We start from the raw sequence: 12307 nt of genomic DNA, 5'->3' as shown, positions 1-12307 counted from the left end.
GTGTTTTACTATTAATTGGAATATTCAAGTTTAAATTTATTACTCAACATAACTCATTAAATTCTACTAACTGGAAATGTAGTTTAAAAATACCTGTTGTGCCCTGGCCGGTTGGCTCAGCGGTAGAGCATCGGCCTAGCTTGCCGAGGACCCGGGTTCGATTCTCGGCCTGGGCACACAGGAGAAGCGCCCATTTGCTTCTCCACCCCTCCGCTGCGCTTTCCTCTCTGTCTCTTTCTTCCCCTCCCGCAGCCAAGGCTCCATTGGAGCAAAGATGGCCCGGGCGCTGGGGATGGCTCTGTGGCCTCTGCCTCAGGCGCTAGAGTGGCTCTGGTCGCAACATGGTGATGCCAGGATGGGCAGAGCATCACCCCCTGGTGGGCAGAGCGTCGTCCCATGGTGGGCGTGCCGGGTGGATCCCGGTCGGGCGCATGCGGGAGTCTGTCTGACTGTCTCTCCCTGTTTCCAGCTTCAGAAAAATGAAAAAAAAAAAATACCTGTTGTTATTCTTTAAAGATTAATAGGCATTTTTAAGAGAGGTTTTAGATTTATAGAAAAATGTTGCAGAAAGTAGAATTTCCCTATAACTTGTCCCATCTTGACCCTCCAGCCCACACACAGAATTTCTTTTATTAACAGCCTCCATTAGTGTAGCACATTTGTTACAGCTGATGAACTGTTATTGATACCTTATTATTAGCTAAAGTTTACAGTTTATGTGAGGATTTTTACTTTGTGTTGTACAATAATATGGGTTTTGATAACTATAAGGTGTTATATACCTACCATTACAGTTCTTGCAGAGTAGTTTCACTGCCCTGAAATTGTTCTGTTTTTTACCTATTCATTACTCCCCTTTTCCCTTGAGCCTTTGGCAACCACAAATCTTTTTACTCTCCACAGTTCTTCCTTTTCCAAAGTGTTACATAATTGGAGTCGTACTATATATAGCCTTTAAAGATTGATGTCTTTCACTTTGTCCTATGCAATTATGGTTCTTCCATGCCTTTTATGGCTTGATAGTTCACTTCTTTTTATGCTGAATAATATTTATTTATTTATATTTTATTTTATTTTATTTATTTTACAGAGACAGAGAGAGAGTCAGAGAGAGGGATAGATAGGGACAGACAGACAGGAACAGAGAGAGATGAGAAGCATCAATTATTAGTTTTTCGTTGTGACACCTTAGCTGTTCATTGATTGCTTTCTCATATGTGCCTTGACCATGAGCCTTCAGCAGACTGAGTAACCCCTTGCTCAAACCAGCAACTCTGGATCCAAGCTGGTGAGCTTTGCTCAAACCAGATGAGCCCGTGCTCAAGCTTGCGACCTCAAGTCTCAAACCTGGGTCTTCCTAATCTCAGTCCGACGCTCTATTTCAGGGGTCAGGAACCTTTTTGGCTGAGAGAGCCATGAACACCACATATTTTAAAATGTAATTCCGTGAGAGCCATACAATGACCTGTGTATGTTATGCATTATCCAATAAATATTTGGTGTTGTCCCAGAGGACAGCTGTGATTGGCTCCAGCCACCTGTAACTATGAACATGAGTGGAAGGAAATAAATGGATTGTAATACATGAGAATGTTTTATATTTTTAACGTTATTATTTTTTTAAAGATCTATCTGCGAGTCAGATGCAGCCATCAAAAGAGCCACATCTGGCTCCCAAGCCATAGGTTCCCGACCCCTTTTCTATTCACTATGCCACCGCCTGGTCAGGCAATATATTTATTATTTGGATGTACCATAGTCTACTGATCCATTTATCTTTTTATTAAATATTTAAAAGTGTCTGCTTACATTTTTAGTTTCAAATGACCAATTTTTTAATAATTAAAAGTATTTTACTATGTTATTTCTTTTCTATTTTATGTTTTGAATCATAGTTTTATTTTAGGCAATGCTAAGTAAAATTTGAAACTTGATGTATGTCTTGTCAAGCTTATCAATATATGCCTATAGAACAACTTTTTAAAAATTATTTAGTAGTTTTCTTTTTAATATATGTTATTTGAATTGTTTTTTTCTAACTTTTGTTAATATATATTTTGAAAAAAATATTTTTACCATTTCAAAATATATTTATATACAAGCTTTATATATGGTAAAATTTTGCTTTCCCTGTGCCTAGGAAGAGGGACGTCACAAGGGGAAGTGACACCCTCGTAAACTGTGCTGTACAAAGCCCCCCAAACAAGAGCAAACCACCACTTTATAGTTTCCATTTTTTTAAACCTGGGATCTTTATTTCTTAAATGAGTACTTTCTTTCCCTTTCAAAGTTGTTCACTTTTCAAACCATCTTTATTGCTTTCTTTTCTGTCTCAGGAGTGCTGTCTCTTTCCTGTACAACATATGCCATCTACCTGCACTCTGCATCTACCCGCTAAATTCTCGTAGGTAGTAGTCCATTCATCGCTGCCATTGCTTCTGCGTATTTTAATGTCCATCTCTCCAAACTCTGTCATGAATGAATGAATGAAGAATGATGGCTATATGATTTCATCTCTTGTTTCTGAGTTACAGGCATTGTTGCTTCTAGATTTCTATTTTTTTATTTTAATTTTTACTTATTCATGTATTCATTTTAGAGAGGAGAAACAGAGAGAGAGAGAGAGAGAAAGAGATAAGAGAGGGAGAGAACGGGGAGAGGAGCAGGAAGCATCAACTCCCATATGTGTGTTGAGCAGGCAAGCCCAAGGTTATGAACAGAGGACCTCAATGTTCCAGGGCAATGCTCTAGCCACTGCACCACCACAAGTCAGGCTAGTATTAGTTTTCAATAGCTTGGTTTTACACCCTGGTTCTAATTCTCAGTTAGCTCTATGAAAAAGAACAAGTGCTTAATTTCTCATGAATTTAGCCTTCTTATCTGAAAATAGGAATAATTGTAAGATTGTGTAGGGATTAATTGTGACAATTCATTTAAAGTTCTTATTGAAGTGCCTGTTACATAGCAAATGCTTAAGGATATTAATAATTATTATTACTAAACTGACATTTTTTTGATTTATGATATGAAATATGAATACCTTCCCTAGGACCCAGAAGGCCTATTTTTTTTCCTAGTTGTTTTCCAAACATGAAGGTTTGTTTTATTGTCTAATAAAAAAAATATCATTAAAACCTATAAGGCATCATGCAGTCAACAGTATGCTAATTATAAATTGTACACATAAGTGAATTTATAATCTAACATTTAAAAACAAGTGCCAAAAAATACATAAAATTCAACTTTAGTTATGGTATATATTTGTAATTTGATGTTATTAAAAAGTCCTTCAAATGTATTACTTGGAAGTTATATTTTATAAATAGTGCTGGGAGTCATGTCAGGTTATAAACTTAAAAAATTAATTATCTTTATGGAATTGGAAAGCTAATATTGTGATATTCAGACTTACTTGAATCAATTTTCAATTCTCACTCAAATTAATTTAATATACTATTAATAATCTAAAAAACATCTTTTTTCTAACCAAAAAAAGTCTATTGTAATTAAATTATGCATGTTCAGCGGTTAAATTTCTGAGTAGACCTGAATGGCAAGACCTGGACTCAAGATGGTTTGGTGTTAATCAATGCACTCTGCCATTCGGTAGAAGCCTTCTCTGTACATTTGCCTGATGAACACATTGCACATGAAAAGTTCCTATGACTAGCCATTTAGTTCTTTCAGAGATTCATCGCCTTCTCTTGTGATCTGACCATATAAACCAAACATCTTTCATAACTTCTCTTCACTGATAGCACCGGGTCTGTCAGTCTTATTCCCAAGAATCAGTGTAGGCACATTAGCAATGGTTTCAGTAGTCATTAGTGAATCAAGTTCTTCTTTTGATTCTAAAGGCCTTTCATAGTCTGCATAATCCAACAAGAACACAAGGCCATTGATAGCAGGAAGATAGTTTTTCCACACACTTCGAGCTTGAACATGTCCACCCAGATCAAAAATGTTAAAGGGCATGCCAGAATTGGTTTGTTTCTCTGAAGTGGGATGTAATGTTGGGACATGTTATCCAAGTCTATCATCTGTGAGCATGTGTAGCAATGTTGTTTCTCCACATTATCCAACCCAAGAAATACCAATTTACCAATGTTCTTATATAATCCTAAAAACTTTAGCACACTGATGAAATCACTGTAAATCCAGTCAGATATGAAAGACATAGTCATATCTTGTAAGGTCTGCAAATGAAGAGAATGCAATTCCTTACTTGTCATGGACTTTATACCTTCCAAAACCCAACTACAAAGCGCAATGACTGCTGCAGTCCCAGATCTGGTCAGCAACTTCCAGGCATGCAGGTCACTTCCGAATTTTTAGGGAAATGTCTTTCTTCCTCTCTACATAGCTACTCTCCAAGATACTTTACCCAAGCATCTTTCCTCCACACTTCCACAAATGAGCTCAAATACATAACCAAAACAACAGTATCAACAAACCTAGCATGTTATAGAAGTTTCTTCTATAAGTTCTTTTACAATTTCTGCGCCAAGAAAATAGTAGAGATCCATTTTTATTCTTTTATATGTCATTCTATAGTGCTCTTCAATGAGCATTTCTTCTATATTGTCTAAAAGTTAGTGTGTTTATGAAAATAAAAGAAATGTGGAAATACAGCTTCTCACCAAAGATGAGAATAGATGCTTATGTTATTTTCAAATATTATAATTATTTTTTTTTACATATTAGAGTTGAAGTTCATCCCTGACAGATGGTTATAACATGATGAGTGAAAAGCATTAGTAGTTTAACATATTTAAGTTACCATGGAAAATTAGCAAGTTTATGAAAATTGAAAAATTCATTTCATAATGCAATTTAGGCAAGGCTGCAAGAATTTTCATTAAATAATATAAAACACAATGGAAAAAAACTCAGGGACATTAAAAGTGATTTTCACAATGTTAACTATTTAAAGACTATAAGCTTTTAGCTGTACTCAATAGTGTTAAAATGAGAAAAAAAATGTTTATTGTCAGATGAATGGTTTGAGGTAGCAATTAGTATTACCTTTTAGGATTTGACCAAAGAATTTATAAACTTATAATTGATATTAAATGATTTTTAAAGTTTAAAATCAAAGTAATTATGCAAATGTTCAGTAGCATAATAATTCTGATATCGATTGTATAACTATTTCTTCATTGTTTTCATCATACAATTTTTCTATCTCTTTGTACTTGCAATAAATCTTGGTTTGCTAATCCTGAAGCAGATAGAATTGAGTAGCAACGTAAATCAGATGCTTCATATCAGAGTGAAGAATGCTTTAAATGTTAATATAATCATTTCTGAGACAATTCTCAAGTGTAAAGCCTTTGTTTTAATTCGGTTACTGACTTCTTTCTTCTTAGAACTGATTTTTGTTTTTGTTTTTTATGTTTCTCTCTACAGAAAGCTGACCTTGCAGTTGCTCCACTGGCTATTACTTATGTTCGAGAGAAGGTCATCGACTTTTCCAAGCCCTTTATGACACTTGGAATAAGTATTTTGTACCGCAAGCCTAATGGTACAAACCCAGGCGTCTTCTCCTTCCTGAATCCTCTCTCCCCTGATATCTGGATGTATATTCTGCTGGCTTACTTGGGTGTCAGTTGTGTGCTCTTTGTCATAGCCAGGTAACATGCTCACTTTTGTGATTTTTTTGGCAATTGTTACCTCCTTTTTCTAACTAATAATTGTCAAAAGTCACAATCAGTTTTCTTTTTTTTTTTATTTCCCATGGGATGCTGAAGAATAATGAACTTTTAAGAGTCACATAACTTATTAAATATTCTAGAATGCCTTTTGGGGCAAAAGCATGCTGGTTGTATCACTAGGCTATAATTATGGTTGAGTTACTCTTCTAATCAGAATTTAAAAGGAGTAGTAGTCACCATAATACAAGAATTATTTCCTCATTTTGAAGGTTTCTCTTGAACCAGACAGAAAAATACTAGTATGTTTTATGAATTTGAATTAATAAATCAGTCATAAGAAAAACCAAAGTGGTAAAATTTAAAAGGTGGCTTCTCTTTCAATGAACCAAAGCTAAATAAAAATAACCATTTTAAGTATTAAAAGACTATCATGATTTTATACCTAAAATTTGTCATTCTCAAAAAAATGTATATATCACTACAAAAATTGCCTTATATTATTAATATGTAGCCTTTATTTTATCATAAGATCAGAAACTGAAATACCTAATTGAAAATTATTAGTTTTATATTTGCATAATGACCCCCACATTCCATAATATAGCTTAATCTATGTTGCTTTTGCTAATCTATTGCTGTTTTGGAAGTAGAAATCTATAATAATTTCTTGCTTATGCTTACCTCACTATCAGACTTTTAACAGCTAGATCATTTCTATATGATTTAGTTTTGAGGGTTTTTTTTTTTGCCTTAATTAAGAACATAAAACTATTCCTCAGGACTCAGAGCACTATTGTTACTATGATGATCTTGAAAGTAACATATTTTTTATCAACTTTAAATTTTTATTTCCTAGTACATATCAAAATGATAGCTCTAAATTCACAATGAATTAGAATTTTACATATAATTCTTTCATGTTGATAAAATTTATAATGTATGACTATAAATATGTTACCCTAAAAATAAAATAAAATATTAAATGTGTTTTTTTTTAAGTACACTAAAAAGGTTGTTCTGATCAATTTATCACTAAGGATATGTATCCTTCTTGAATTTATTATACTTACAGTGAAGTCATATATTTTACCAGCAGTAAAACATCACTTAGTTCATCAATTAAAAGGGAAATAAAATCAGTTATACAAGTAGCATAATATTTTTGATGTAGATTTGATATATTTATTTCTTAGTTATATAAAATATTTTATATATTTATATATAAATGTTATACAGATATATAATATTTTACCTAATTGGTTCAATATTAACACTTAAGTCCTTCAGACTATTATCATTTACCTTTGACTGAAAATTTGTATTGGAACCCATTTATATATACTTTTGTAGCTGAATGGTAGGGAGTGTTAACATTTATTTGAAATTTCTGTCCCCAAAAGGGAGAAACTGGAGCATGAAGTTTTTAAGCTTTTAGCAATAGCTCTTTTCATGTCTTGTAAAAATAAAATAACCTTCTCATTTTGAGCATTTTTGAACAAAGTATATAATTTTTATAGTGACTAACACAAGCCATTCTGTTTCATATATATTAAGAGATATGAGTTCAAGAATTGCAGTTTAAATAATTCAATGGCTAGAAAACTCTGAAACCTATCCACAGAGCAAACAAAAATAAATCTTGCAATGTATAAAAAAAACGACAAAGTTTAGAAAAAATCTGCAGCTGCACCTGTTTTTATTACATAAAAAATGGTTAGATATCCTATATGAAATGATAATATTAGATATTCTTGGTAAAATATATGTAATATAAAAATAATCTACAAATTTTCTCAGAAATTTTGTTCAATTAGCAATATTAAAAACTTTGATATAAATATTGCCAAATTTCTGAAAATGCAGTAAAATTTCAGATTAAAAGAAAATTCTTCAGTGTCCTTTAAAATTCTAAACTAAACCTCCCAAACCAAATGAATTTATATGATTATAATCTGCTATCACATGGTATTGAATTCTTACTACCATGGGAGAAGTTCATGATTTGCAAATACAGAAGAAATTCCAATATATAATTTTAGAACTTAACTTTCTAATTTAAGTGGAACTGTGATATTTGTTATCAATTCAAAATAAATGCAGTATTATTATTTTACTTAAGAATAAACACCTGTTGGACTTCAATGAAGTTCACAAAAATACTTAATAGTTACCCAATTTTTTTAATGAATGCCATGTTTTAAAATATATTTTTCTAAAAAAAAATTCTGTAACATATTTCACTGGAGAGAAATACACAACTCTAAAAGAAATAAAGTATTAAGCAGATTGTTAGTTATCATTAGATGCCAGATTTAAGGCTTATTGAATTATCTGCTATATCATGATATTAACAACAAATTTTATGACAAATGAACTGATCATAACTGTTAGAATTTATATATTTAAAATTGGATTTAAAGGTAAATTGTGATTGTGATATTTTGTTAAATTTTCCCTTACTCTTATTTTATAGAAAAGGTAATCTAAAAAAAATACATAACAAATGCTAGGTTTTTAAGTCAAGAATAATGAAGAGATATATGGTCTTATTTGTTTGTCTGGATATGGTTTTATAATCTATGATCTCTTAAAAATAGTTGCATTATTTTTATAGTATAATGACATAACCAGCATGCTTATCTGAATTAGCTAAGAAACCTTAAGAATAAAGATGAGCCTGGGGTACTGCATTCTAGACATAAAATGGCCTTATCCTGGGTATCCTAGTAAGTTTTTGGCTGGCAGAAGATAGGAAGAAATCCTCCTGTTCATGATGGGCTTGTATTTAATCATATTTATCCCTAAACACTTTTCTCTCTTTCTATTTTTTTCTTTGATCTATGTATATCAGTATAAAAATGCCAGCTAGACATATAAAAACTGGTCAGCAAACCCACCCTTTACACTAATAATGAGGAATATTTTTCACCTTGCTTCAAATATTTTCTTTATGAAAGAACAGATGGTATTGATACAGTAGGTACTATTTATAAAGGGAGTCAATTTATATTCTCATAATATTAGGAGTTATTTTCTTTTAACCATAGTTTTTTTTTTCCAGGATAACTAGAGCTGTTCAGAAATACAGCCTGAAAATTTTGGTCTATGGTTCTTAGTAGTTTGTTATACAGAGATGAATAACTAAAGACCAAACTTAAAAGAAGAGAATTATGGTACACACATTTCCCTCCAACAGGATTGATGTAACCTTAATAATGATGCACTGGTTATATGAAAAACATTGCATATTATATTCTGAGACTGACACTTAAAATTAAATACAAATAAACTCTGAAGAAGAAAAATAATACTATACCAAATTTTGTAGTAAAGATATTATCACAGAGAAATGGCTTACGCTACTTAAATGAACAAATTAATATGGTCAAACAGGAAAAACAGTAAATAGTAGAAAGCAAGCAACATTGACTACTTTGGCTTTCTTAGTAAGAATAAAAAATAAAGTAAATATTCAATGTGTTAAATATGTAACATTAGATTTTCTAAGTAAAAAAAGAATATAGACATTTCTTGCGTATTTTTTGTATTTAATTGATTTGCATTATTTTTAGAACATTAAAATACTATTTTGTTATTGAATTAGGCAGCAGGGCATGTTATTCTTAGAATCAACTCAAGAATTTATTATTACTGTGACCATCAGGACTGTCTTGATTTATGTTTTGGCTTTAACATGGACTGTGGTCATAAGATGACAGGGCTACTGCCTTATTGAGAGTCCTCAGACTGTTAAAGGTATACTATCAATATATATCTTTTGGCTCTCAGAAGTATAGAAGTTCTAAACATAACGTTTCTGATAATTTAACTGAGTTTAGAAAACCATGTCCAAAGTGCTTCCATTAACAGCTTTTATATTGGCTCCTTACTGGTGTGCAATAGCTTTTATATGCCTGTCACAATGATGGGTGACATTTAATGTACGGTGAAGGGCAACAATGAATTATTATGCACTTGAAAATAGATGACTGTTTTTGTGGGATGTTCACTGTTAAACTAATCTTCTGTCAAAAAGACTGTTGTCACATTGAAATGAAATGCCAGTTTTGCTGTGTGCCTTTGCCACCAACTTGCCCACCTCTTACGATTCAACCATTTTAGTTTACCTTTCCATAATATTTTATTTATGTTACCTTTATTTTTAGTCATTTTTTTTACTCAGGTAAATTGCAGGAAAGCCAATCTGTTATTCCTCTTCTCATTTAGCAATTTTCCTAAAATTTAATGAAAATTTGTTTTATGGTTGTATTGTTTTGCTAGTCTGCCTTTCACGTGTATGAAATGATTATTAAAATTGGTAATATTAAGAATATCTCAATTATGGATCTAAAAATCAACATTGATTAAAAAGAAATTTACTTTCAAATATGTTTTGCAGGAGATAAGGTTGCTTCTACATTAACAGTTTTCTTCCACAACTGTTATTTGGTAATCCATTGTAAAATAATTTACACCTTTATTATTAATACTGCCAGTAATTCTTATGGTTACAAAATAGACAAACAGTTACTAACCCAGAAAATAATTCCTAATTTGTATGATTCATAAAACCAAACTAATTGAAACTAAGGTGAATCAGTGACTTCATTTAGGTTTGGTGAAAATGGAATCTAGATAACTGAAGCAGGAGAGATTTTTACTGAAATTGCATATTTAGGATAAAGAAGAGTATTTCAACCATCATAAGAAAAAATAAATATATTTTCTGCTTCTCAATTTTATAGTTATGTTAGATATTTATAAGAAAAAAAGATTTGAGAAAAAGTTAGAAAAACAAAGAATTTAAAATTAAAGTGCTTTTCCTGTGGTCTGTAGTCAAATGCTTTTTGGTATATTTACAGACTTTCACATCTCTTTCCAAATTATTTTTTCAGATAAAACATTTTTGATAGTTAGAATAAAATTAAATATAAATGCAAGTGTAAAAGTTTGATAACCCATTTTTATATTTCATATCTATGGATTAATTATTTGCCTCTGTACCTTTCCTTGTGTCATTACCAAACTGAATTCAGACTCCTAAAAGTGAAAAGGCTGCCTTTTTGTCTAGCCATTGCAAGTGGAATTACCCACTCAATAAATATATTGGCTAATGATCCTCTGAGAACTATAGTCACCCTATGATCATTTGTTTCAATTTAAAAGTTTCGCAAGTTTAGCTCAGTAAATCACAGATGCTAATTGTAATAAATTACAGTTGATAGATTCACATCAAGAAACTCCAGAATGCTAAAACCTTGAATGCTTATTAAATTATTATATTTGCTACCAACACATGACACCTCTATTCTTAATGAGTCTTTACAAAAAATGAAATTATATTTTACATACATACACACACATATATATCTCCTGCTAAGGAACAAAGAACCTTATAAGAAATTAAGTCTTTTTGAAAGCTCTGGAAAAGTGCAATAGTGCCTTATTTCATGGTTACCACCATGTCACTTACATATTTCTAATTAAAGTTGAAAACTTAATAGAACAAGAATAATACTATGAGTGGCTTATTTCACATACTTTTTATTTCTTCCTTTTCTTTCTTTCTTTTTTTTATTTTTGCCATAGGAAAAAGCTGAGGTGATTCTCAAGAACCAATAAGATAAATATAAGCAAGCATTTTTCACCAACCGATGTGCTGCTTCTCCCACATTTCACAGTTTCTCCGTAGCTCCTTCTGCCACAGCAGCAGAACACTGTGAATTATGTGTCAGAAGGCATCTCCCTTGCTTGTTTTGCTTGTTAACTATCGAAACAACACTGCACTTCTGTTTTTCTGTAGCCACCAGGAAAATGGTCCCCTTGAACTTTCGATGGGAGGTTCTCAGTCACCTAGAAAATATTTTCAAATTTCTGAACTACCCCAGAAAAATCTGTGATCTGTTTTAAAAAGAAAATTAACAGTATTCTTTATGAAATACTTTTATGTAGAATGTCCTGTCAAGAGAAGCAAAAGTTTTTATATGAACATACACCCAGAAATAGTAAAACCTGTGCAGGAAGCAAGTGCAACAAAGATAATGAGAAAATAAAGAAATGTTCACTAGATTATATATATATAGTACAATGATAGTGTAGTCTTCTAATAAAATGGCAGTTACATTGAGAAATATAGAGAAATAGGTGAGTTTGCGTTTTTTTAACAATAAGCACAACACCTGAATTAGTAAAATTTATATCTAGATAAAGGGGATTTTTTCTTGTTGATTCTTTGATGTAGAAGTTCTTTTAGGTGGATGTTTTCCTATATAGTCATGTCCTGGGCTGGTGAGTCATTTGGAAGAATTCATTGAGAGAGATAAGGAAGGAAACTAATACAAATTGCTATTTTACAATAGCCGGGTTACATTTGAGAACCACAGAGAGATTAATTTATTAACTTCTTTTTTCAGTAACTATGTTTTTATGGTTGGTTATGAGGAACAAATAGATATACATCACCCTCCACCCCACATACCCTACACCTCTTACAAATGAGATTAGAGAGGTTTTCCTTTGTTTAAGGCTATTATTGTACTTTTACAATTCTAATTTATTATAGGGAGGAAGATTCTACAGAAAAGTAAATTTAGAAGAAAACAAATTTTAAAAAGGAACTTATATAAACTTGGTTCTTTTTTACTATAATGTTA

The 12307-nt window shown here is 31.7% G+C and overlaps 1 protein-coding gene and 1 pseudogene across 4 annotated transcripts in view; one reads left to right on the top strand and one right to left on the bottom strand.

Annotated features, from left to right (window-relative positions):
- GRIK2 (glutamate ionotropic receptor kainate type subunit 2) overlaps nucleotides 1-12307 on the top strand; it is a 681135-nt gene that overhangs the window by 493533 nt on the left and 175295 nt on the right. For 3 of the 4 annotated variants that reach the window (XM_066358812.1, XM_066358814.1, XM_066358813.1), the window contains one exon: nucleotides 5410-5633. In XM_066358812.1, the coding sequence (XP_066214909.1) occupies nucleotides 5410-5633 (224 nt within the window). The remainder of the gene's footprint in view (nucleotides 1-5409; nucleotides 5634-12307) is intronic. The other variant, XM_066358815.1, reaches the window with a different exon arrangement.
- Nucleotides 3583-4178, bottom strand: LOC136389480 (small COPII coat GTPase SAR1B pseudogene; annotated as a pseudogene).

The sequence above is a fragment of the Saccopteryx leptura genome, chromosome 1 (genome assembly GCF_036850995.1).
Source record: "Saccopteryx leptura isolate mSacLep1 chromosome 1, mSacLep1_pri_phased_curated, whole genome shotgun sequence".
NCBI classification, from domain to species: domain Eukaryota; kingdom Metazoa; phylum Chordata; class Mammalia; order Chiroptera; family Emballonuridae; genus Saccopteryx; species Saccopteryx leptura.
The sequence above is the reverse complement of the archived record's forward strand: the minus strand, read 5'-3'. Positions and strand labels throughout refer to the sequence as shown.